This window comes from Ranitomeya imitator, chromosome 1, assembly GCF_032444005.1.
Source record: "Ranitomeya imitator isolate aRanImi1 chromosome 1, aRanImi1.pri, whole genome shotgun sequence".
Lineage (NCBI taxonomy): Eukaryota > Metazoa > Chordata > Amphibia > Anura > Dendrobatidae > Ranitomeya > Ranitomeya imitator.
The window spans coordinates 388,652,189-388,680,060 of NC_091282.1; the positions used below are offsets into that span (position 1 = coordinate 388,652,189).

General features: G+C 44.2%; 1 protein-coding gene across 1 annotated transcript in view; it reads left to right on the plus strand.

Annotated features, from left to right (window-relative positions):
- Positions 1–27,872, plus strand: part of LRRC2 (leucine rich repeat containing 2) — a 759,557-nt gene that overhangs the window by 565,611 nt on the left and 166,074 nt on the right. Inside the window, exon 5 of the mRNA XM_069745466.1 lies at positions 2,336–2,472. Within this exon, the coding sequence (XP_069601567.1) occupies positions 2,336–2,472 (137 nt within the window). The remainder of the gene's footprint in view (positions 1–2,335; positions 2,473–27,872) is intronic.

The window sequence follows — 27,872 nt, forward strand, 5'->3', positions numbered from 1 at the left end:
TGACAGTTCCTTCAATTTCTCAGTTTGTAAGCTCCTTTTCCCCCTTGTTTCTTCCAGACCTATTTGCACTCATCAGAGCCTAGCCTACTGACTTTATTATTATAATAATACTAATAATAATACTAATAATAATTTTATTTCTGTAGGACCAAAATATTCCGCAGCACTTTACAATTTAGAGGGGACTTGTACAGACAATAAAAGACAATAAAGAATAACAATAAACACATATCCACCCATCAGAGCATAGTCAATTGACTTTTGTCTTAGTGCTCTAAATCACCCATTTTCTATTTTCTACTGTCCATTTTTTTTACTTTTGTGCAAACTCGAGCCTACGCTTCTTATGACAATATTGAAGTCAAGGCTTCTTTAGTTTTTTTTCATACTACCATTCCAGACTTATGTGCATGTCACACAGTGCTTACATGGACATCTGTGATATCACTATTACGAAGCATAAGCAGCCTCCACTGCCGTGTTTTGTCGTACCAGAACTGATAAACTTTGTGATGAGCCGACTTGTTGATGCTGATATTTTACTTGGACGTCTACTTCTTGGCTTTTAAATGGATGGACTGATTTCATTTTGTATTCTACCAATGGTCATGTCACTCACATGATGCAGCTTGGAAATTTTCTTGGGCGAGAGACCGCTATCGATGAGCTGGATGATGCTGCTTCTCTTTACTTGGGAAACAATCATCATGGCTGCTCCTCGATTGAAACTAGTGACCTTCCACTTGGGAATCAACCTCATAGTACAGTGAGCTATTAGGGAATGTGAGAACAGGTTGTATTTTGAAGTATACAGGAAGAAAACAAGGTAACAATTCAGTGACGTAACAAGAATCTGCATAACTAATAATTTGCTTAATAGTTGCAAGCCAAATTATGTATGTGATATCCAAGATGAATGCCTGTAAAATAATTGTAGTGTCATGTTGAAAGCATAGTGAATGGTGAGATATGGAGAATGAAAGTCAAAAGTTCAAAACATTGTTACGCTTTTGCTCGCCAGTGTACACTATCTGTAGAATTTATTCACTGTTTTAGGGCATTCTCTTTCTAGTTCTATGGCTAAGCTGTGAGATGTGACATCATCTCGTTATCTAAATTCAACACAAAATGGCTACTGCATATCCTGCCTCGGCTTTTATTCAGTCAATGATAGTTATCTTGATTGGCTGTGCTATACTTTGTGATGTGGTAGCTTGCAAGGCATAAATGGAAAGCCTGCTCAGCAGAACCTAAAGGTACCTTCACACTCAGCGACGCTGCAGCGATACCGACAACGATGCCGATCGCTGCAGTGTCGCTGTGTGGTCGCTAGAGAGCTGTCACACAGACAGCTCTCCAGCCACCAACGATCCCGAGGTCCCCGGTAACCAGGGTAAACATCGGGTTACTAAGTGCAGGGCCGCGCTTAGTAACCCGATGTTTACCCTGGTTACCAGCGTAAACGTAAAAAAAACAAACACTACATAGTTACCTTCTGCTGTCTGTCCTCCGGTGCTCTGCTTTCCTCTGCACTGTGTAACCACAGCGGCCGGAAAGCAGAGCGGTGACGTCACCGCTGTGCTTTCCGGCTGGCCGGCGCGGACACAGGATGCAGGAGGAGTGCAGAGAAGCACAGCGCCAGGGACAGACAGCTGAAGGTATGTAGTGTTTGTTTTTTTAACGTTTACGCTGGTAACCAGGGTAAACATCGGGTTACTAAGTGCGGCCCTGCGCTTAGTAACCCGATGTTTACCCTGGTTACCAGTGAAGACATCGCTGAATCAGCGTCACACACGCTGATTCAGCGATGTCTGCGGGAGATCCAGCAACAAAATAAAGTCCTGGACTTTCCCCAGCGACCAACGATCTCCCAACAGGGGCCTGATCGTTGGTCGCTGTCACACATAACGATTTCCTTAACGATATCGTTGCTACGTCACAAAAAGCAACGATATCGTTAACGATATCGTTATGTGTGACGGTACCTAAAGGCCTTTTTAGCCTTCTCTGGCTGATGGAATCTTCTGCAATATGTAAATTGCGGTAGCTATTTAAGGTGATTTACGTGAAGCCAATTAAAAATTGTTTGAATTTACTGAGTTCAGCCTGTTCATAAGAAATGGACACATTGATTTTGCTTCTCATTAATTTGCTCACTTCTGTTTATTAATTTTGTTATACATCTTCAGAAAGCTTTCCGTGCACTTTTTTCATTTTGTCTGTTATTGGGGTGGCAGCAATCAATCAAATTCTGGATCGTCAATTTTAAAGCAAGGGATCACTGTCCTAATCCAGCTGATGGCAGTTTGTGATTTATATTTGTTCTGTTTGACAGGATGCCTGAGAAATTTGAGAGAACTCAATGTTAGTTTTAATAATCTAAAAAACATACCATGTGAGCTGGGAGATTGTGAAAATCTTGAGAAATTGGATGTTTCTGGAAATTTTGAACTCACAGAACTGCCTTTTGAGGTATGATATCTGTTTTTAAGTAAACTAAGATGAACGTTAAAATTAAGTGTTAATAAATAGAATATATGTTTAAAGGAATTTTACTGTATTGACCTTTAATTATCTTGCTAGTTTTAACAGTGTAAATATATACTGTATTAATGTATATCTGTATATCTGAGAGATATAACATATAACGTTTAGAATGACATTTTTAGAAATACCATTTTAGTATTATACGCACTGCAAATGTATAATCTTTCATTCTGCTTAACTAAATCTAGCAGCCTTTAATAAACTTTCAGTTTAAGTCTAAATACACAAGTATAGTCTTTCATTCTTTCCAATAACATAACGTTTATGGTAGTCTGTAACTGTCTTTTATTCTGAGCTACTCTGTGGTAATGTATGACCATAGACCACATGAAAGTTGAACTGAACTTTGATGTGGTCATAAATCAGCTAAGATGAGCTCAGAAAAACACAACTAAAAGAGTTACAAACACCGAGTAAGAACAAACTCACTGATGATTTTCAGTTAATTAATTATGCAAGGAAAAAGAAAGTCTGTGGAAACCAAATGGAGTAAAAGTTTAAAAAAAAAACAGTCTGTAAAATAATTTTAATCTCCAAATAAATGCAGTTAAGTAAAAAAGACCATGTTATAGTCAGAATGGTAATATTTAGTTTTTATCAACAGAATTCAATATATAAGCTGTGATATGAAACTACAGAAATATCCAAACAAGCGTAACAAAAGTAATGTCAGAATACTATTACAAAAGTGTATATATACTTATTAAGCAAAATATATAGTAGAGTTAAGCAAAAAGACACTCAGACCCCTGGTCCAGCAACCATGTTGGTAGTCCATGGCTTCTACTTACCAGCTTTCCGGCACCTCTTCTGATTCATAGGTCTTACATGACATTACCAAAGATGCATGGTGAATGCTTCACAACATGCAGTACCTTTTAATCAAAAGATGTACCAAGAATGCTACCAAGTAGGAAGAGGCTTGTAGGGCTGTGATTCCAAGGCCACGGACTACAGATATGGTCATTGGATTGTGGTCCTGTTGATCTTTCTGTGCAACAATAAAATATACGTATAAAAGCTACAGTGCAAAAGTTTTAGGCAGTTGTTGAAGAATCCTTAATAGTTTATTTTATCCATTAAGTGTAAAGTGAAAAAACAAAAGCGAAATTAAGTCAAATGAATATTTGGTGTGACAACACTTTGCCTTTAAAACATCATCAAAGCTTAAGTACATTTGCATATAGTTTTTGAAGGAGCTCTGCATAGAGGTTTTTTCAAACATCTTGGAGAGCTAACCACAGAGCCCCTTTGGATGAAGGCTTGTTCAAATACTGATGAGCACAACACTCTGTAAGGGGCACATTATCACTTCCAGAACGCCTTGTTCTTGTTTAACCTGGAGATATTTTATAATGATGTTGACTGTACAGTTGGTGTCTGTCACGCCCGCACATACTTACCCGGCTTCTCCCATCCCTCGGCGCGCTCATGATCCTGTCCCGCGCCGCTCTGCCTCCTCCTTCGCCGGCTCTCGGCGTCTGGTCTCTTCGCGCATGCGCGGTCGCGTCTCCCCCGTCGCTGAGCCTTCTGGGAGGTCGCGACCCGGTGGCTCCGCCCCAACATGGCGGCGCCCATCGGGTATTTCTTCCCGGCGTCTTCCTAGGTAAGACGCCTTTGCTTTGTAGGTGCACTGTCTGCAGTCAGTGTCCCTATGCCCTAGGCTCCCCTGTACCAGTGTCTTTTCTCAGCCCAGTCCTTGCTTTGTCTCTGTATCCTGCCAGTCCGTGTTCCTGTTGTATCCTGCCAGTCCGTGTTCCTGCTGTATCCTGCCAGTCCGTGTTCCTGCTGTATCCTCCCAGTCCGTGTTCCTGCTGTATTCTGCCAGTCCGTGTTCCTCCTGTATCCTGCCTGTCCGTGTTCCTGCTGTATTCTGCCAGTCCGTGTTCCTGCTGTATCCTGCCAGTCCGTGTTCCTGCTGTGTCCTGCCAGCCCGTGTTCCTGCTGTATCCTGCCTGTCCGTGTTCCTGCTGTATCCCGCCAGTCCGTGTTCCTGTTGTATCCTGCCGGTCCGTGTTCCTGCTGAGTCCTGCCGTTCCGTGTTCCAGACATTCTTTCAGTTAAGTCTTGTTTTCCTATTATTCCCTGCCATCCTTATAGCCTGTGGTTTCCTTCTTTATTTTGGGTCGTCCCTTTGGCTCTAGCTGTTGTGTCTCCATTCCCCCGAGGTCCTGCTCCTAACACTCCCTGTATAGGGGGTGATTCCATCTGGTCCGCTCGACCCCGGGGGCTCTAGAGTCACGACCCAGAGGGTCCACTCTCGGATTTCTGTCCGAATACTTACAGGAAGCAAAGGCCATGGACCCCGCTGGGGCCTCTGCTATGCAAAAAGAGCTACTCTTTTTGCGGGAGAATCAGTCCCGTATGATGTCCTTTATGAAGGCTATGGATTCTCGTTTGTCCACGCTCCAGTCCTCCGATCCTGGCAACGCCGCTCTACTCATTGGCTTACAGCAAGAGTTAGCTCAGCAGCGTGACACCCAGGCCCATATACTTAGTTATATGTCTTCTATTGACGATCGGCTGCTTTCCATCCAGACAGCCGCTTCTACGTCTGCTCCTGCTTCCCACCCTCCACCCCGCTTGGCTAAACCACCTCGGTACAATGGGGATCCTAAGTCCTGCCGAGGATTTCTAAACCAATGCCGTCTTCACTTTGAGCTTCTGCCCCAGCATTACCCGACGGATCGGTCCAAAGTTGCGTTTTTGATTTCCCATCTAGAGGGTGACGCCTTGGCATGGGTTAATCCACTCTGGGAGCGAGACGATCCCCTAGTCTCCCGGTTGTCTGAATTTTTGGAGACTTTCCGTCTTGTCTTTGACGAACCTGGACGACTGGCCTCTACAACTGAAGCCCTATTCTCTCTCCATCAGGGATCGTTATCCGTAGGCCAGTACGCTATTCAGTTCCGCACCCTCTCCTCTGACTTGGGCTGGAACAATGAGGCGTTGGTGGGTGCTTTCTGGCGGGGTCTCTCTGGGCGCATAAAGGATGAGTTAGCTGGTCGGGACACCCCTACGGTTTTGGAGGAATTAATTTCCTTAGCGACCCGTATTGACCTTCGGTTCCAAGAACGCGCTCGCGAGCGGAGGTCTCTTCGTCCTTCTTCTGCCACCCGTAAGCCACTCAGTCCACAGCCTAGAACCTCCTCTCAGGCGTCCGCACCGGAACCTATGCAAGTGGACCGTCTTAAAATGTCCGAACAACATCGTAAAGAGAGGCGCACTCAGGGGTTATGTTTTTACTGCGGAAGTGCTGCTCATTTATTGCGCTCTTGCCCTGAACGTCCGGAAAACTCCTCCGCCTAGGTCAGGTAAGAGAGGCCTCCCTAGGTGTGTGTGATTCCTCTCAACCCCTTACTTTGTCCGTTCTTTTGCATATTGCAGGCAAGGGCGTTTCTCTGGATGCGTATGTGGATTCGGGCGCTGCAGGGAATTTTATTAGGTTGGAAGAGGTTTTGAAATTCTCCGTTCCAGTCAGAACCTTAGAGGCTCCTGTGATTCTAGCATCTGTGGATGGAAAACCTTTACAGGAGACCATTACTCAAGTGACACTTGAGGTGGAACTTCAGGTTGGGACTCTGCACAAGGAGAGAATTGCATTTTATGTTTTAGGGGGTCTGTCTCATCCTATGCTCTTAGGTCTTCCTTGGTTACGGAGCCACGAGCCCATTTTAGATTGGCGCAATGGTAATATCTTGCGCTGGGGTGAGCTTTGTCGGGAACGTTGTCTGCTGCCGGTGCATCCTGTGGGATATTCCTCTAATTCTTCTCCTTCTTCTTCCTTTCCCGCCTTACCCTCTGTCTACAGCGCTTTTTCTGATGTCTTCAACAAGAAGGAGGCTGAGGAGCTTCCGCCTCACCGTCTCTATGATTGTCCCATAGATCTCGTGCCTGGAACTAACCCGCCCAGGGGCAGAATCTATCCTCTCTCTCCTGCTGAGACTCAAGCTATGTCTGAGTACATTCAAGAAAATCTTGCTAAAGTTTTCATCCGCAAGACTTCTTCTCCGGCCGGAGCAGGGTTTTTTTTCGTGAAGAAGAAAGACGGTTCCCTCCGTCCCTGCATTGATTATCGAGGCCTAAACAACATCACGGTGAAGAACAAATATCCTCTGCACTCATTCCGGAACTCTTCGACCGTCTTCGGGGTGCGCAAATCTTTACCAAATTAGATCTACGTGGCGCATACAATCTGGTTCGTATTCGTGCAGGCGATGAGTGGAAGACCGCCTTCAATACTCGTGACGGTCACTACGAATACTTGGTTATGCCGTTTGGTCTCTGCAACGCCCCCGCGGTTTTCCAGGAATTTGTGAACGATGTATTTCGGGATCTTCTCTACTCCTCAGTCGTGGTTTACCTTGACGACATCCTCATCTTCTCTCCGGATCTCTCCACTCACAGGCGAGATGTCCGCCGAGTCCTGCAAAGGCTAAGAGAGAATCATCTGTTCGCTAAGATTGAAAAGTGCGTCTTTGAACAGTCCTCTCTTCCCTTCCTTGGGTATATTGTCTCAAGATCTGGCTTAGAGATGGATCCAGAGAAGGTTTCTGCTGTCCTGAATTGGCCTCGTCCTCTTGGAACAAAAGCAATCCAACGTTTTCTTGGCTTTGCCAACTACTATAGACAATTTATTCCTCATTTTTCTTCCATGACCAAGCCTATCTCTGCCCTAGTTCGCAAGGGAGTCAATTCCAGCCTTTGGACCCCTGAGGCTGAAGAGTCTTTTTTGTCCCTTAAACAAAGTTTCGCTACGGCCCCTGTGCTTCATCGTCCTGATGCTAATAGACCGTTTGTCCTTGAGGTCGACGCATCTTCTATTGGAGCTGGAGCAGTACTTTTGCAAAGATCTTCGTCCGGACGTTTGGTGACCTGTGGTTTCTTTTCTAAAACTTTTTCCGCTCCTGAGCGTAACTACTCTATAGGGGATAAGGAGCTATTGGCTATCAAGCTAGCCTTGGAAGAATGGCGTTATCTTCTTGAAGGGTCTCTTCATCCATTCATCATTTACACTGACCACAAGAATCTGGCCTATATTCAGTCTGCCCAAAGACTAAATCCACGACAAGCCAGATGGTCTTTATTCTTCGGACGATTTGAGTTTGAACTTCATTTCCGACCTGGAAATAAGAATGTCAAAGCAGATGCTCTTTCGAGATCCTTTCAACCTCAGGACATGGAGGATTCTCCGGCTCACATCATTGATCCTGCGAGGATCGTCACTCTTGCTCCTCTAAGAGTGATTCCTACTCCTCCTGGCAAGACTCTTGTGGCTAATCAAGACAAGGAGAGAGTTTTACGTTGGGGTCACTCCTCCAAAATTGCAGGACATGTAGGAGTCAAGAAGACACTGTCTCTTATCTCTCGGCACTACTGGTGGCCATCTCTCCGTCAAGACGTCACCAAATTCATCGCTTCTTGTCCTTCTTGTGCTAAAAATAAAGTCCCTAGGCAGCTTCCCTCCGGTCTCCTGCATCCTCTGCCTGTGCCTTCCGTTCCATGGAGTCATATCGCTATGGACTTCATCACTGATCTACCTTCTTCCTTGAATTGCTCTGTCATCTTGGTTGTTGTAGATCGGTTCTCTAAAATGGCTCACTTCATCGCTTTGCCTGGTCTGCCTTCCGCTCCTGAGTTGGCAAAGATCTTTTTACACCAAGTCTTCCGTCTTCATGGTTTTCCACATCATATTGTCTCAGACCGTGGAGTACAATTTACCTCACGTTTTTGGAGAGCTCTCTGCAGTCTATTAAAGGTTAACTTGGACTTCTCTTCCACCTATCACCCTCAGTCCAACGGACAAGTGGAGCGAGTTAATCAAGTTCTGACTACATATCTGCGACACTTCACCAATGCACACCAAGATGACTGGGTCTCTCTTCTCCCTTGGGCTGAATTCTCTTACAACAATCTTCCCAGCGAGTCTTCCTCCAAATCTCCCTTTTTCGTAGTCTATGGTCAACATCCGAACATTCCTCTTCCTGTTTCTCTTTCCTCGGGGGTACCGGCAGCGGATTTCTTGTCCCGGGAATTCTCTACGATTTGGAATGAGACCAAAGTGGCTCTTGAGAAAGCTAGCCTTAATATGAAAAGGTTTGCTGACAAGAAGCGTTTGGATGCTCCGCCATATTCTCCGGGTGATAAAGTTTGGCTCTCCTCTCGCTATATCAAGCTTAAAATTCCCTCTTACAAACTGGGTCCTCGCTACATTGGTCCTTTTCCTATCTTGAGTCGCATTAATGATGTCTCTTATAAGTTGAAGCTACCTGCCTCTTTGCGCATCCCCAATGCCTTCCATGTGTCTCTTCTTAAACCCGCAGTCTTTAATTGTTTTCACTCCGCTACCTCTTCCTCTCCTCAGCTCTGTACTTCTGATGGAATCTTTAATGTTAAAGATATTCTTGCCAAAAAAGTAGTTAGGGGTAAAACTTATTTTTTGATTGATTGGGAGGGATTTGGCCCTGAGGAGAGGTCCTGGGAGCCCCGAGAGAACATCAACGCTCCCCTTATCATGAAAAGATTCCTTTCTAGCCTTAAAAGGAGGGGGACTAAGGAGGGGGGTACTGTCACGCCCGCACATACTTACCCGGCTTCTCCCATCCCTCGGCGCGCTCACGATCCTGTCCCGCGCCGCTCTTCCTCCTCCTTCGTCGGCTCTCGGCGTCTGGTCTCTTCGCGCATGCGCGGTCGCGTCTCCCCCGCCGCTGAGCCTTCTGGGAGGTCGCGACCCGGTGGCTCCGCCCCAACATGGCGGCGCCCATCGGGTATTTCTTCCCGGCGTCTTCCTAGGTAAGACGCCTTTGCTTTGTAGGTGCACTGTCTGCCGTCAGTGTCCCTATGCCCTAGGCTCCCCTGTACCAGTGTCTTTTCTCAGCCCAGTCCTTGCTTTGTCTCTGTATCCTGCCAGTCCGTGTTCCTGTTGTATCCTGCCAGTCCATGTTCCTGCTGTATCCTGCCAGTCCGTGTTCCTGCTGTATCCTCCCAGTTCGTGTTCCTGCTGTATTCTGCCAGTCCGTGTTCCTGCTGTATCCTCCCAGTTCGTGTTCCTGCTGTATTCTGCCAGTCCGTGTTCCTGCTGTATCCTGCCTGTCCGTTTTCCTGCTGTATCCCGCCAGTCTGTGTTCCTGTTGTATCCTGCCGGTCCGTGTTCCTGCTGAGTCCTGCCGTTCCGTGTTCCAGACATTCTTTCAGTTAAGTCTTGTTTTCCTATTATTCCCTGCCATCCTTATAGCCTGTGGTTTCCTTCTTTATTTTGGGTCGTCCCTTTGGCTCTAGCTGTTGTGTCTCCATTCCCCCGAGGTCCTGCTCCTAACACTCCCTGTATAGGGGGTGATTCCATCTGGTCCGCTCGACCCCGGGGGCTCTAGAGTCATGACCCAGAGGGTCCACTCTCGGATTTCTGTCCGAATACTTAGTGTCTTTGCCCTACTTCAGAATACATCTTTCAATGTCATACTTCTATTCATGTTCTGTTTGTATATGTTAATAATTGTGTTTATGTTGCACGCTACTCCATATCTAATTTTAGTTTGTGCTACATTTCAGTTCTATTAGATCACATATTGACCTGTTAATAGGGTGCTTCTACTTTACTTGTGAAGAGCAGCAAACAGGCTAGGCATCATACAGTACCATAAAACAAGTCTCTCTTTTCTCTACTTACCAATTTCATGTTGTAAAACCCCTTTTCTTTCTTACAAGTCTTCAATATAAATTTTACAAGCTTAAAATCCTAGACCTGCTCTGCATCTTCCATAAAAAATGGTATTGAGGGAAGGAGAGATTGATAGCTGGAAGTACAGTTCAGTCTCACACTTCTGATGGTCTCGTAAACCTTTATGATGCCGTCAGAGATCGTTGACTGAATTACAGCCACATTTTCAGTTTCTCCTTGAATTTCGCATACTGGTGGTTATCAGGTGATAGGTCTCCCTCATTCATATACAATCTATTTCTGGAAATGGAATCTATACTGTAGGTATTACTTACTTTATTTGATCCATATTAAATATGTGCTAGAACTGATGCTTTTTTCCTTTCGCACTTAGTTCATAGATTTCTGAGACATGAAAAAAATATTTATCAGTAAATAATTTAAGTAGGCAATTTAGTGGAAGAGTGCTTTACATGTGTTCTGTTATGGGCTCTGCTTGTTTCTATTAGCCCATTCAATGAGTAAATTCTATAAAGGTACAGGGAGAAAATGTCCCTGCATGGAAAAGTATATTACTCTCGAAATGCCATATGCTTCCCTCATTTATGTTTGCCTTGAAATCATCAAAATATAGATTGGACAACTATTGCAGAAAAAGTTAAAAAATCGTATAATCCTTCCTGCACACAAAACTATACTTATTCAAAAGATGGAAGTGAATTGCAATCCAGTCATATAAAGTTTATTTTTCTCTATATGTCAGTATTGATATGAAAATTTCAAATTTCTATATATGTTTACTTTTTTATGTTTAATCATTTTGTAGAATAACTACACACTTGTAAAAAAAATTATTTTGGGTTGCAATATTCTGAGAGCCATATATTTTATTGTTTTAAATTAGCGAGCTGTATGCAAGCTAAATTTTTATGTGAAAAACTGTAGTTTTGGTGCCAATTTGAGGTGCAACTGACTTTCTTTTTCATCATTTTTTATGACTCTATTTGGGAGGGAAAATGAAAAAAAAAATAATCCTGAACTTATTTTATTTAACCTCTTTACCCCTGAAGCTGGTTTGCATGTCCAGGACATTATTATTATAAGATAATAACTCTGGAACGCTTCAAGATCCCGCTGTATCTGAGAATGTTTTTTGGCGATATATTGTACTTCATAATAATGGTAAAATTTTTTTGTTATTACTTACATTTATTTGTGAAAAAAAACAAATATTTGGCGAAAATGTTGAAAGTTTTGCAATTTTCATGCTCTTAAATCAGAGAGATATGTCACACTAAATAGTTAATTAACATTTCCCACATGTCTACTTTATATCAGCACAATTTTGGAACCAACATTTTTTTTGTTAGGATGTTATAAGAGTTAAAATTTGACCAGAGATTTTTCATTTTTCCAACAAAATTTGCAAAACCATATTTTTAGGGACCACATCATATTTTAAGTCATTTTGAGGGGTCTGGATGACAGAAGAAACGCAAAAGTTACACCATTCTAAAAACTGCACCCCTTAAGGTGCTCAAAACCACTTTCAAGAAGTTTATTAACCCTTCAGGTGCTTTACAGGAATTTTTGGATTGTGGAAAAAAATTAACATTTAACTTTTTTTCACCAAAAATTTACTTCAGATCCAATTTCATTTTATTTTGACAAATGTAACAAGAAAAAATGGACCCCAAAATTGTTTGAGTAATTTCTACTGAACATGCCAATTCCGCATATGAGGGAGAAAACCAGTGTTTGGGCGCAAGGCAGAGCTCAGAAGAGCTGTCACGTTTGGAGAGCCTCTGATGTGCCTAAACAGTGAAAATGTCCCACAAGTGACATCATTTTGGAAAACTAGACCCTTCAGGGAACTAATCTAGATGTTTGGTAAGCACATTGAACCCTCAGGTGCTTCACAGAAGATTATAACGTTGAACCATGAAAATAAAAACTAAAATTTTCCCCACAAATATGTTTAGCCCCAAATGTTGCATTTTGATAAAAGTAACAGGAGAAATTGCAGCATGTAATTTGTTGTGCAATTTCTCTTGAGTACGCCGATATCCAATATGAGGGAGAAACTTACTGTTTGGACACACAGCAGGGCTTGGAATGGAAGAAGCGTCATTTGAATTTTTGAATGTAAAATTTCCTGGAATCTTGAGCGACTGTCATGTCACATTTGGAGAGCCCCTGGTGTGACTAAACAGTGGAAATCCCACACAAATGTCCCAATTTTAGAAACTAGATCACTCAAGGCATGTATTTAGATGCGTGGTGAGCACCCTGAACCCCCAGGTGCTTAACAGAAATTTATAAAGTTGAGCTGTGAAAATAAAAGAATCACATTTCACCTCAAAAATGTGATTTTGGCCCAAAATTTAGCATTTTCATAAAAACAGGGGAAATTTCTCCTGAGTACACTGATACTCCATATATGGGAGAACCTACTTTTGAGGCACAGTGCATAGCTCAGAACGGAAGAGGTGCCATATTGGAATTCAGATTTTGCTGTAATGGTTTGAGGGTGTCATGTTAGGCTACGTTCACATTTGCGTTCTGCCGGGCTGCGTTGGGCGCAGCCACGGCGACGCATGCGTCATGCGTCCCTATATTTAACATGGGGGCGCATGGACATGCGTTGCATTGCGTTTTGTGATGCATGCGTCTTTTTTGGCGCACGCGTCTGGGCGCAGAGGATGCAGCAAGTTGCATTTTTTTGCGTCCAAAATCATGCCAAAAAAGGACGCATGCATCGCAAAACAATGCGTTTTGCATGCGTTTTAGTTTGCGTTGTGCGTTGCGTCGCCGACGCAGCACCGCACAACGCAAATGTGAACGTACCCTTAGACTGGCAGAATTCCTGAGGTGCCAAAACAACAGAAACCCCCTATACAGTTGCGCTCAAAAGTTTACATACCCGGGCAGAATTGCTTCCTTGGCCTTGTTTTCAGAGAATATGAATGGTAACACCAAAACTTTTTTTCCACTCATGGTAAGTAGGTCAGTGAAGCCATTTATTGTCAAACTACTGTGTTTTCTCTTTTTAAATCATAATGACAACCCAAAACATCCAAATGACCCTTATCAAACTGCAGTTTTCAGAGAGTCCTGTATTTCAGCTGATGTTATTTGTGGGTTTTTCTTTGCATCCCGAACAATTTTCCTGGCAGTTTTGGACAATATTTTTGTTGGTCTACAATACCATTGTTTTATATTTACAGAGCCCCTGATTTTCCATTTGTTATTCACAGTTTGAACGCTGCTGACTGACATTTTCAATTCTTGGGATATCTGTTTTATACAGTTCAACTACCTTTTCCCACACAACCATTGACAATTATTTTGCTTTCCCCATGACTCACAATCCAGAAACGTCAGTGGCTGGATGAAAGATGCAAGAGTCTGTCTGATCCCAGAAACTCACTCAGCTTTTATGCACACACACAGATTACAAGCAAACAGGTCACAGGTGAGGATGTTACCCTTAGCAGCCATTCAAACCCATTTGTGTGAACTTCTGTGCATGTTATCAGGCCAAAATCACCAGGGTATGTGAACTTTTGATCAGGGTCATTCGGATGTTTTGGTTGTCATTATGATTTAAAAAGATAAAACACAGTACTGTATTTTTTGGATTGTAAGATGCACTTTTCACCCCAAAGTTTGGGGGGTAATGGGAGTGCATCTTATAATGCAGATATACCTTACCGGCGCATGCACAGTTGGAGATCATCTCCCGATATCTTGGTGCCGAGATCTCCTTCTGCACATGTGCCGCCCCCAGAAGCCATTTTCCCACCACATAGTAAACCATGTAAGTGCTAGGGCTCTGGGCTTTCACAAAATGTCGGCAGAGCCCTCGCACCACCGAACACCCACAGCATCGCACATCCGAACACCCCCTCCACCCAGCCTGCAGCCTGCAGCAGCGCTCCACTCTTGCCTCCTCCAACAGCGACCCTGGGACCCCACTTCACCACAGTAACAACCCACGGTAAGCAAAAAGACGCGTGGTTTATAAGCAGCACCAACATTTTCCTATTTTTCTCCTCAAAATTTGGGGCGCGTCTTATAATCCGGTGTGTTTTTGAATCCGGAAAATACGCTAGTTTGACAATAAATGGCTTCACCCAACCACTAACCATGAGTGGAGAAAAAGTTTTGGTGTTATCATTCATATTGTCTGAAAAAAGGCCAAAGCAAAAATTCTGCGTGGGTATGTAAACTTTTGAGTACAACTGTATGTGAACTTATTTTATGAACTACACCCCCTAATGAATTAATCTAGGGGTGCAGTGATCATATTGACAATACATGTGCCTCACAGAACTGTATGCCATTGAGTGGTGAAGAAAGAATAAATTACCACTAAAATGTTGTTTTAGCCCCGAGTTTTTAATTTATCTAAGGGTTAATAGGAAACATTTTTATAAAAAACTGAGGTCCATTTTTTCCTGAGTGCGCCAATACCCTACATGTAATCGGGAAATATTATTCTGGCACAGTACAAAGCTCAAAAGGCAAGGAGAGACAGATTTTACTGTTATGGTTTGCAGGTGCCACGATCCAGTAGGAGAGCTCATGAGGTGCCAACACAGCAGAACACCCCCCATAAGTGATGCTATTTTGCAAACTATAGCTCTCAATGAATTAATCTTGGGGTGCAGTGATCATATTGACACCACGGGTGTGTCACAAAATTTTATACCATTGGGGAGTAAAGATAAAATAGATTCATTTTTACAAATAAAAATTTTGTTTTAACCCCAAATTTTACATTTACCCACAAGTGTGTAAAAATGGCACCAAATCTTGTCCCACAATTTCTACTGTATGTGGTAATACCCCATATGGGGCTGTACAGTACTACTTAGCCATATGGAGAGATTCGGGATTAACATTGTGCAGTTGTTCCTAGAACAGTTTGCAGACTCCATATACAGAGCACCTAATTTTTAGAGGAGCAGAATCCCCCTCAAGTCACCCCATTTTGGAAATTATACCCCCTGAGAATTTTATCTACAGGTATGGTGACAATTTTGACTCCATGGGTATTTTCCAGAAATAAGCAGCAATGAATGTTGCTGAATGAAAATTGCAAACTGTCTTTGTAGTGACCAATATGCTGTAGTGACCAGTACGTTGCAGTCACCAGTTCTTTATGCCCAGCCCATGCCTTTTGAGGCATGCACCCGTAAGTTAGGCAGACTCTCATTGCTTCACAATTGCCAAACTAGGATGCTATATGTGATTTAAGTACACTGTGGGGCTCAAAAGGGAGGGGGCATTTGAATTTGGGTGCAGAGAATTTGCTGAATTTCTTTTGGCAGGTGAGGAGCAATTTTGCTTTTTCAGAGCCTTTGTGCTATCAGTAATGAGGAAACCCCTATATTTCCTTTAACAGATGACAGACCTGAGTGAGGGCTTGCTTTTTTGTTGTTTGACTTGAAGCTTTCATTGGGAACATTTTACATAACGTTTGGGACCACATTTATCCAACGCTTTATGCTTATTACTTACTTTGGACATTCCATCTAAATCTCTGAGTGACGTGATTCAGATGAAACCTCCGAGGGATCAGTGCACTATAATGAGGCAGCAGAGTTACTCTGGACTCTGTCTGGCCTCTGTTCAGCGGTGTCTTTCTTTTCAGAAGTGCACAAAACTGTGGCCAACTACACTTTTAAGTAATTCTAAAACGACGGACACCACCAGATCCCGGTCAGACGGTGTCCACTGTGCCTCCATTTGCCTCATTATAGCGAACCTTCCTCCAGGGTTTCCGTCTGATCGCGTATTTCAGAGATTTACATGAAAACCCCAGTGAAAGTGCTCAGCGAGAGTGCAGGATAAATGTGCGCCGAGCCTTACTGCGATCTTTGGGAGGCAGAATGGAAAAATCAACAGTAGGTGAAGAAATAGTTTTATTTATTTTTTACACCGCTCCTCGTGCAGTATAAGTGACTAGGCGACTTTATTCTTCAGGTCAGTGCGATTACAGTGATACCAGATTTATATTGGGTTTTTATGTTTGACTGACTTTATGATCACTTTTTAATTCAAAGCTTGGAAGGAGGCATGAACAAAGCACAATACATCTGAAATTGCTTTTTTAATTTTATTTTTCATGGTGTTCATGTGTGTAACTACAATTATGGTGATATTCAATTTATATTTTTTTGTTATATTTTCTACTTTTGCACAAGAAAATAATTTTCATTTTTTGAATATAGAACAGGCCTTGTTTTTGTCTAGCCGATACAGCTTACCGCATTGATGAGGGAAGGAGCATTACGCTCTTTCTCCCATCATCCCCATGTCAGCGTCTGGCGTCGCCACTGACAACGGGCGCGATCACATCACTGCCCTGCGCCCGCTGTCAGGAGATGAGCGGGGGTGGGAGCACAGAGCACCGCTGGTACAAGGAGGAAGAGAGGTGAGTATTTATTGTGTCTTTTTTGGGGGGATGCCTTATACTACAGGGTCTGCATATGGGGGTACTGTCTTATACTACAGGGTCTGCCTATAGGACTCTGAGTACTGTCTTATATTACTGGGTCTGCCTATGGGAGGTGTTGCCTTATACTACAGGGTCTGCCTGTGGGGTGCTGCCTTACACTATAGGATCTGCCTTTGGGGGTGCTGCCTTATACTGCAGGGTCTGCCTATAGAGGTGCTGTCTTATTCTACAGAGTCTGCCTATAGGGGTGCTGCCTGATACTACAGGGTCTGCCTATAGGGGTGCTGCATTATACAACAGGGTCTGCCTATGGTGGTGTGGTGCTGCCTTGTGTTATATTGAGGACTATCTGGCACATTATGTTATATGAAGGTTATCTATGGGGCCATCATACAGTGTGGAGATTACAGTGAAGGAGTCTACTAAGGGGTCAGCATACTCTGTGGGTGGTACTATACAGTGAGCGGGCATCATACTGTGTATAGAGGAACTGTACAGGGGGAGATTCAGGACTTTGTTAAATGTAAAGTGGGCACTTATTGTTATAGGGGAACTCAGGTTACTGTGACTGTCAAAGGGGCACACAGGGCATTATTACTTTCTAGGAGGTAAAATATGGGCACTGTTTTCTAGGGAACTTGTGCCCGGCATTACTATATTATAGAGGAGTGCTTTAGAATTTAGAGGGCACAAAGAACCACACAGCAGGTGCAGTAATAGGGACACATAAGGCAGCATCGGCTCAGTACAGGGGTATCAGCAGGATCAGGAGTTTGTGCAGGTTGGGAATAGATGGTGATAGCTGGAATGTTAGAAGTGAAACATGTCTTTGTTGTATTCTCTGCAGCCGAGTGCTGGGTGGAAGAAGTTGTCATGTCGGTCTGGGCCAGATGGAAAAGATGGCAAAAATAAACGATTCCATCAGAAACAACCTCAGCGGTAAATCATTATCTGCAACTGTACTGTGATCTCTATATGTTCTGTAGGGTTGGTATCTACCACTGACCATATGGCGGTAATATCCATGTTGGTCTTTATATAGAGATTATTTTCAGTAACAGCGCGGTCATCTGCTGAGGTTCTCCTTCACTATTAGGGGGTGTCACCGAGTTGTAATCAAGGTTACCTGGTTAGGGGCCCACTCAGAAGCTTCACCACCTGAACCAAAACCTTAGCTACGCCTCTGGTACAGAATGTACAATGTACTATGTAGAATGTAAGCCCGCAAGGGCAGGGTCCTCGCCCCTCTGTATCAGTCTGTCATTGTTAGTTTGCTTACTGTAAGTGATGTCTGTAATTTGTTTGTAACCCCTCCTCGTGTACAGCACATTGGAATCAATGGTGCTATATAAATAAATAATAATAATAATAGTACAGGTTGTTACGAACGATACCACATATGTATTGTTTTTGTGAGGGTCTTGTTTTTATTTAACCCCTTAGCGACCGCCGATACGCCTTTTAACGGCGGCCGCTAAGGGTACTTAAACCACAGCGCCGTTAATTAACGGCGCTGTGGAAAAAGTGAATAGCACCCCCCAGAGGCCGATTTTCTCTGGGGTCTCGGCTGCCGGGGGTAGCCGAGACCCCAGAGAACATGATTCGGGGGGGTTTTAACCCACCCCGCATTTGCGATCGCCGGTAATTAACCGTTTACCGGCGATCGCAAAAAAAACCAAAAAACGAAATCTCTTTTTAATTTCTCTGTCCTCCGATGTGATCGCACATCGGAGGACAGAGAAAAGGGGTCCCAGGTGGCCCCCCAATACTCACCTAGCTCCCCCGATGCTCCTCGTGTCTCCCGGTGGGCGCCGCCATCTTCAAAATGGCGGGCGCATGCACAGTGCGCCAGCCGGCCGGCCCCACGAGAATCTTTGGGGTCTCGGCTGCCGGGGGTAGCCGAGACTCCAAAGAGCATGATCGGGGTCGGTTTTACCGACCCCTGTTTTGCGATCGCCGGTAATTAACTGTTTACCGGCGACCGCAAAAAAAAAAAAAAGTAAAGTGTAATTCTCTGTCCTCTGATGTGATCGCACATCAGAGGACAGAGAAATAGGGGGATTCGGGGACCCTGCCATACTCACCTGTGTCCCTGGATCCTCTTGCTGCTCCTCCTGGCCGCCGGCAGAAGAGAATGGCGGGCGCATGCGCAGTGCGCCCGCCATCTGTCTCCATCTGCCTGGCAGGAGAACAGCAGTTGGGGCTAAAATTAGGGTTAGGGGTAGGGTTAGGGGTAGGGCTAGGGTTAGGGGTAGGGTTAGGGTTAGGGCTAGGGTTAGGGGTAGGGTTAGGGCTAGGGTTAGGGGTAGGGTTAGGGGTAGGGGTAGGGTTAGGGTTAGGGGTAGGGTTAGGGTTAGGGGTAGGGTTAGGGTTAGGGTTAGGGGTAGGGTTAGGGTTAGGAGTAGGGTTAGGGGTAGGGTTAGGGGTAGGGTTAGGGGTAGGGGTAGGGTTAGGGGTAGGGTTAGGGGTAGGGCTAGGGTTAGGGCTAGGGTTAGGGATAGGGGTAGGGTTAGGGCTAGGGTTAGGGCTAGGGTTGGGGCTAAATTTAGGGTTAGGGTTGGGGCTAAATTTAGGGTTAGGGTTGGGGCTAAATTTAGGGTTAGGCTTTTTTCACACTTACGTCGGTACGGGGCCGTCGCAATGCGTCGGCCCGACATACCGACGCACGTTGTGAAAATTGTGCACAACGTGGGCAGCAGCTGTAGTTTTTCAACGCATCCGCTGCCCAATCTATGTCCTGGGGAGGAGGGGGCGGAGTTATGGCCACGCATGCGCGGTCAGAAATGGCGGATGCGACGTACAAAAAAACGTTTCATTGAACGTTTTTTTGTGCCGACGGTCCGCCAAAACACAACTGATCCAGTGCACGACGGACGCGACGTGTGGCCATCCGTCACGATCCGTCAGCAATGTAAGTCTATGGGCAAAAAACGCATCCTGCGGGCACATTTGCAGGATCCGTTTCTTGTCCAAAACGACGGATTGCGACGGAATGCCAAACAACGCAAGTGTGAAAGTAGCCTTAGGGCTAGGGTTAGGGTTGGGGCTAAAGTTAGGGCTAGGGTTGGGGCTAAAGTTAGGGTTAGATTTGGGATTAGGGTTAGGGTTTGGATTAGAGTTGGTATTAGGGTTAGGGTTGGCATTAGGGTTACGCTTGGGATTAGGGTTAGGTTTAGGATTAGGGTTAAGGTTAGGGTTGTGATTAGGGGTGTATTGGGATTAGGGTTAGGTTTGAGGTTAGGGTTGAGATTAGGATTAGGGGTGTGTTGGATTTAGGGTTTTGATTAGGGTTATGGTTAGGGTTGACATTAGGGTTGTTTTGGGGTAAGGGTTGTGATTATGGTTAGGGTTAGTGATTAGGATTATGGATCAGGTTGGGATTAGGGTTAGGGGTGTGTTGGGGTTAGGGTTGGAGCTAGAATTGGGGGGTTTCCACTGTTTAGGTACATCAGGGGGTCTCCAAACACGACAGCCAATTTTGCGCTCAAAAAGTCAAATGGTGCTCCCTCCCTTCTGAGCTCTGCCGTGCGCCCAAACAGTGGGTTACCCCCACATATGGGGCATCAGCGTACTCGGGATAAATTGGATAAAAGCTTCTGGGGTCCAATTTCTCTTGTTACCATTGTGAAAATTAAAACTTGGGAGCTACAAAATCTTTTTTGTGAAAAAATATATATATATTTTTTTATGACTCTGCATTATAAACTTCTGTGAAGCACTTGGGCATTCAAAGTTCTCACCACACATCTATATAAGTTCCTTGGGGGGTCTAGTTTCCAAAACGGGGTCACTTGTGGGGGGTTACTACTGTTTAGGTACATCAGGGGCTCTGCAAATGCAACATAATGCCCACAGACCATTCTATCTAAGTCTGCATTCCAAAATGGCGCTCCTTCCCTTCCGAGCTCTGCCGTGCGCCCAAACAGTGGTTTACCCCCACATATGGGGCATCAGCATACTCAGGATAAATTGGACAACAACTTTAGTGGTCCAATTTCTCCTGTTACCCTTGTGAAAATAAAAACTTGGGGGCTACAATATCTTTTTTGTGAAAAAAAAAATATTTTTTATTTTCACGACTCTGCATTCTAAACAACTGAAACAATTCTGCTCAATGCCCAAGCACCTGACTTCAGCCAAAACTGCCCTTAAAGGGAAAAGGTCAGTAGAAAAAATGCTATAGACCTGCAGATATGGGTTTAATCTGCAGATTAATAGCATTACTAACCTGCCTGGCGTCTGCACATAGCCAAACGCTGTAGGGAGAAAATCAACTCTATTCCCCCCACAACATTCGGCTTCAGTTATGGGGGTGGTGTCCGCGATGGTTCAATCACTACTGAGAGAATATAGAGCGGTGGTTGTAACTGTGTCCCCGACTGACAGCGGGCCCCAATGATGAGCCAGTGTCAGTCAGTGCCAGGGGCGCAGTTACAGTGGCCAATCTGTATTCTCAGAGCGGTGACTGAACCAGCATCGATGCCGCTCCCATGACTAAAACCTAATGTTGTGAAGGAGGAATAACATTCATTTTCTCCCTGGAGCCTTCGGCTAAATGCGGGTACTGGGCAGGTCATTAAGCTGTTAACCTACAGTTTGACCCCATAACTGCAGGCAAATAGCATTTTTTCTTCTGGTGACAGGTTCCCCTAAAAAGGATTATGTTTATGTGAACGGTGTGTTATTATTTTATTGTTTATTGGCTGTATAAATGTAATATCAACCTTTGTACAACCTATGTAGGCGAAATAATCTACCGATCCATCACAAATATTTCAGTTTGAGCAAGTAATTACACAGGCATATGTTTGGGCATTGTTAGTATACTGTGTGTTAATATATATTTTTTTAACTATATGAGTAAAAAAAAAGCTAAAATTGATGAAATTCAGTTTTAATCTTTTGTTTCAGAGTCACATATTTTATAAAATAACATAATTGGCATGGTACTTGTCTGATAATAAAAGAAACATTTATAAGACATTCATTTTAGTGTAACACTTAAAGTCAAGCTTATATAATTGAAACATTATGTTTGACTGCAAAGAGGTATTTATAAGTCAATTTGCTGCTCTAATTGTATTAAATGATAGTAAACAATGTGAGTCATATCTACAGGATCAGGTATTTCAGTAGGGTACAAGGAGAAGCAATTTATTGTTTCTTTTTAAATAAACCACATTTTAGAAATCCATTAAAATATACTAAATGTATCAAAAGGTCTGTTATTTCACAAGATATATTATTTAACCTACTACTGTTATACAGTAATGCATACTGTGCTTTTATTTATATGAAAATATAAAATATGAAAGAATACAAAGGATGGTTATATTGAGGAGAGCTTTGTCAATTAGCGGCTCTGAGCCAATATACACATTGATGAAAGACTTTGTTCTATATATTCCTCCCTTATGTCAGCTTTAAAGCGAACCTGTCACCGTGCTTGATCGACCACCACCTTTCAGGGCTGATATAAAGCATTCTATAATGCTGTAGATAAGCCCCAATCTGACCTGAAAGATAAGAAAAATATGTTTTATTATACTCACCTGCGGGGCGGTTCGGTGCAGTCCGGTGCGATGGGTGTTGCAGGTCTGGGTCCGGCGCCTCCCATCTTCTTATGATCGCTGCCCTCCTGCTTGCTTCATCACTCCCCGGCATTGTGCTCCTGCGCAGGTGTACTTATCTGCCCTGTTGAAGGCAGAGCAAAGTACTGCAGTGCGCAGGCGCCGTGAAAAGTCAGAGAGACCCGGCGCCTGCGCACTGCAGTACTTTGCTCTGCCCTCAACAGGGCAGATAAGTACGCCTGTGCCAGAGCACAATGCTGGGGAGCCTGTGATGCAAGCAAGAGGGCGGCGTTACAAGAAGATGGGAGGCGACGGACCTGGACCTGCAACACCCATCAGACCGGACCGCCCCCTGGGTGAGTATAATAAGACTTATTATTCTTATCTTTCAGGTTGGATCGGGGGCTTATTTACAGCATTACAGAATGCTGTAGATAAGCCCTGAAAGGAGGTTGCCGTATCTTATATCAACCAAACCTGGTGACAGGTTCCCTTTAAGGAAACACATTGATGCGAAAATGCAAAGTAAATAAGGAGACTATTTTTAATGCAATGTGACTATTAAAGAAGCACTTCTCCCATCAAAACTTTTATCTTCTTAACCCCTCTGTGACCTTAGACGTACTATCCCGTCGAGGTGCCCTGGGCTTATCTGACCCTGGACGGGATAGTACGTCATAGCCGATCGGCCGCGCTCACGGGGGGAGCGCGGCCGATCGCGGCCGGGTGTCAGCTGCTTATCGCAGCTGACATCCGGCACTATGTGCCAGGAGCGGTCACGGACCGCCCCCGGCACATTAACCCCTGGCACACCGCGATCAAAGATGATCGCGATGTGCCGGCGGTGCAGGGAAGCACCGCGCAGGGAGGGGGCTCCCTGCGGGCTTCCCTGAGCCCCCCGCAGCAACGCGATGTGCTCGCGTTGCTGCGAGGGTCTCCTCACCTCCCTCCCTGCTCGAGCCCCGGATCCAAGATGGCCGCGGATCCGGGTCCTGCAGGGAGGGAGGTGGCTTCACAGAGCCTGCTCAGAGCAGGCACTGTGAAGCAGCCTGCACTCCTATCAGATCAGTGATCTGACAGAGTGCTGTGCAAACTGTCAGATCACTGATCTGTGATGTCCCCCCTGGGACAAAGTAAAAAAGTAAAAAAAAAGTTTTTCAAATGTGTAAAAAAAATTAAAAAAAAATATTCCAAAATAATGAAAAAAAAAAAAAAAATATTATTCCCATAAATACATTTCTTCATCTAAATAAAAAAAAAAAAACAATAAAAGTACACATATTTAGTATCGCCGCGTCCGTAACGACCCGACCTATAAAACTGTCCCACTAGTTAACCCCTTCAGTAAACACCGTAAGAAAAAAAAAAAAAAACGAGGCAAAAAACAACGCTTTATTATCATACCGCCGAACAAAAAGTGGAATAACACGCGATCAAAAGGACAGATATAAATATCCATGGTACCGCTGAAAGCGTCATATTGTCCCGCAAAAAAAGAGCTGCCATACAGCATCATCAGCAAAAAAATAAAAAAGTTATAGTCCTGAGAATAAAGCGATGCAAAAATAATTATTTTTTCTGTAAAATAGTTTTTATCGTATAAAAGCACCAAACCATAAAAAAATGATATAAATGAGGTATCGCTGTAATCGTACTGACCCGAAGAATAAAACTGCTTTATCAATTTTACCAAACGCGGAACGGTATAAACGCCTCCCCCAATAGAAATTCATGAATAGCTGGCTTTTGGTCATTCTTCCTCACAAAAATCGGAATAAAAAGCGATAAAAAAATGTCACGTGCCCAAAAATGTTTTCAATAAAAACGTCAACTCGTCCCGCAAAAAACAAGACCACACATGACTCTGTGGACCAAAATATGGAAAAATTATAGCTCTCAAAATGTGGTATTGCAAAAAATATTTTTTGCAATAAAAAGGGTCTTTCAGTGTGTGACGGCTGCCAATCATAAAAATCCGCTAAAAAACTCGCTATAAAGGTAAATCAAACCCCCCTTCATCACCCCCTTAGTTAGGGAAAAATAAAAAAAAATGTATTTATTTCCATTTTCCCATTAGGGCTAGGGTTAGGGCTAGGGTTAGGGCTAGGGCTAGAGTTAGGGCTAGGGTTAGGGATAGGGTTAGGTCTAGGGTTAGGGCTAGGGTTAGGGCTAGGGCTAGGGTTAGGGTTAGGGCTAGGGTTAGGGCTAGGGTTAGGGCTAGGGCTAGGGTTAGGGCTAGGGTTAGGGCTAGGGCTAGGGTTAGGGTTAGGGCTAGGGTTAGGGCTAGGGTTAGGGCTAGGGTTAGGGTTAGGGTTAGGGCTAGGGTTAGGGCTAGGGTTAGGGTTAGGGTTGGGGCTACAGTTAGGGTTGGGGCTAAAGTTAGGGTTAGGGTTTAGATTACATTTACAGTTGGTAATAGGGTTGGGATTAGGGTTAGGGGTGTGTCAGGGTTAGAGGTGTGGTTAGGGTTACCGTTGGAATTAGGGTTAGGGGTGTGTTTAGATTAGGGTTTCAGTTATAATTGGGGGGTTTCCACTGTTTCGGCACATCAGGGGCTCTCCAAACACGACATGGCGTCCGATCTCAATTCCAGCCAATTCTGCGTTGAAAAAGTAAAACAGTGCTCCTTCCCTTCCGAGCTCTCCTGTGTGCCCAAACAGGGGTTTACCCCAACATATGGGGTATCAGCGTACTCAGGACAAATTGGACAACAACTTTTGTGGACCAATTTCTCCTGTTACCCTTGGGAAAATACAAAACTGGGGGCTAAAAAATAATTTTTGTGGGAAAACAAAAAGATTTTTTATTTTCACGGCTCTGCGTTATAAACTGTAGTGAAACACTTGGGGGTTCAAAGTTCTCACAACACATCTAGATAAGTTCATTGAGGGGTCTAGTTTCCAATATGGGGTCACTTGTGGGGGGTTTCTACTGTTTAGGTACATTAGGGGCTCTGCAAACGCAATGTGACGCCTGCAGACCAATCCATCTAAGTCTGCATTCCAAATGATGCTCCTTCCCTTCCGAGCCCTCCCATGCGCCCAAACGGTGGTTCCCCCCCACATATCGGGTATCAGCGTACTCAGGACAAATTGGACAACAACATTTAGGGTCCAATTTCTCCTGCTAACCTTGGAAAAATACAAAACTGGGGGCTAAAATATAATTTTTGTGGAAAAAAAATATTTTTTATTTGCATGGCTCTGCGTTATAAACTGTAGTGAAATACTTGGGGGTTCAAAGCTCTCACAACACATCAAGATGAGTTCCTTAGGGGGTCTACTTTCCAAAATGGTGTCACTTGTGGGGGGTTTCTACTGTTTAGGTACATTAGGGGCTCTGCAAACGCAATGTGACGCCTGCAGACCATTCCATCTAAGTCTGCATTCCAAATGGCGCTCCTTCCCTTCCGAACCCTCCCATGCGCCCAAACGGTGGTTCCCCCCCACATATGGGGTATCAGCGTACTCAGGACAAATTGGACAACAACTTTTGGGGTCCAATTTCTCCTGTTACCCTAGGGAAAATACAAAACTGGGGGCTAAAAAATAATTTTTGTGGGAAAAAAATTTTGTTTTATTTTTATGGCTCTGCATTATAAACTTCTGTGAAGCCCTTGGTGGGTCAAAGTGCTCACCACACATCCAGATAAGTTCCTTAGGGGGTCTACTTTCCAAAATGGTGTCACTTGTGGGGGGTTTCAATGTTTAGGCACATCAGTGGCTCTCCAAACGCAACATGGCGTCCCATCTCAATTCCTGTCAATTTTGCATTGAAAAGTCAAACGGCGCTCCTTCCCTTCCGAGCTCTCCCATGCGCCCAAACAGTGGTTTACTGCCACATATGGGGTATCAGCGTACTCGGGACAAATTGGACAACAACTTTTGAGGTCCAATATCTTCTCTTACCCTTGGAAAAATAAAAAATTGGGGGCAAAAATATAATTTTTGTGAAAAAATATGATTTTTTATTTTTACGGTTCTGCATTATAAACTTCTGTGAAGCACTTGGTGGGTCAAAGTGCTCACCACACCTCTAGATAAGTTCCTTAGGGGGTCTAATTTCCAAAATGGTGTCACTTGTGGGGGGTTTCAATGTTTAGGCACATCAGTGGCTCTCCAAACGCAACATGGCGTCCCATCTCAATTTCTGTCAATTTTGCATTGAAAAGTCAAACTGCGCTCCTTCCCTTCCGAGCTCTCCCATGCGCCCAAACAGTGGTTTACTGCCACATATGGGGTATCAGCGTACTCAGGACAAATTGGACAACAACTTTTGAGGTCCAATTTCTTCTCTTACCCTTGGAAAAATAAAAAATTGGGGGCAAAAATATAATTTTTGTGAAAAAATATGATTTTTTATTTTTACGGTTCTGCATTATAAACTTATGTGAAGCACTTGGTGGGTCAAAGTGCTCACCACTAGTGTTGAGCATTCCGATACCGCAAGTATCGGGTATCGGCCGATATTTGCGGTATCGGAATTCCGATACCGAATTCCGATACTTCCCGCGTATCGGATACCGGAATCGGAAGTTCCCAGAATTCAAATTGAACGCAGCAGCCAATGAGGAATGAATGAAAGTGTGGGCACATCCTGTTTAGCATGGTGGGCATGTAAGTACTGGCAAGGCTTGGATTGGCTGCTGAAATGATGTCACTCTGCACTATAAAAAAGCGCTGCCGCCATTTTGCGCTCACTCTGCTGTGATTTCAGTTAGGGACAGGACGCTGTGTTCTAACTGAGGGCCAGTTGAGCTAGCTAATTGCTTTATTTTCCTTTCCAAAGGCTAATTTAGCAAAACGCTGTGTGTTCTTCACTGTTCACCTTGCTCTTGCCTTGCAGCGCTGTTTTAACAGCGTTCTGCAAGGTCTCTGTGTGTGTGTGTGTGTGCAGCTCACTCTGTAGTCTGTGTGCAGCCATATACCCGGTTGTATTCAGCTCAGGGGGGGTTCACACTGCCTCACACAGTTGTTCTTTTTTGCTCTTAGTGCAGCCTGCTGCACATTTTTTCTCAAATTTCCTATTAGTGTTTTTCCACCAGTCTCCAGCTCTATTGTGGAAAAACACTACATAGGATAACCTAGAGGGGGGTTTTTGGGCCTTGCAGCGCCGTTTACGGCTGTCTGCACGGTCTCCGTGTGAGCCCAGCTCGCCCTGTAGTCTGTGTGCAGCCATAGCCGGTTGGATTCAGCTCAGGGTTCGTTACTGGCTCATACCTTGAGAAAAATTTTCCTTTTTTTCAAATAGTGCAGCCTGTTTAAAATTTGAAAAAAAAAATTCCTATTAGTGTCTTTCCACTCGTATCCAGCTAAATAGTGGAAAAACACTATATAGGATAACCTAGAGGAGGGTTTTTTGGCCTTGCAGCGCCGTTTACGGCTGTCTGCACGGTCTCCGTGTGAGCCCAGCTCGCCCTGTAGTCTGTGTGCAGCCATAGCCGGTTGGATTCAGCTCAGGGTTCGTTACTGGCTCATACCTTGAGAAAAATTTTCCTTTTTTTCAAATAGTGCAGCCTGTTTAAAATTTGAAAAAAAAAATTCCTATTAGTGTCTTTCCACTCGTATCCAGCTAAATAGTGGAAAAACACTATATAGGATAACCTAGAGGAGGGTTTTTTGGCCTTGCAGCG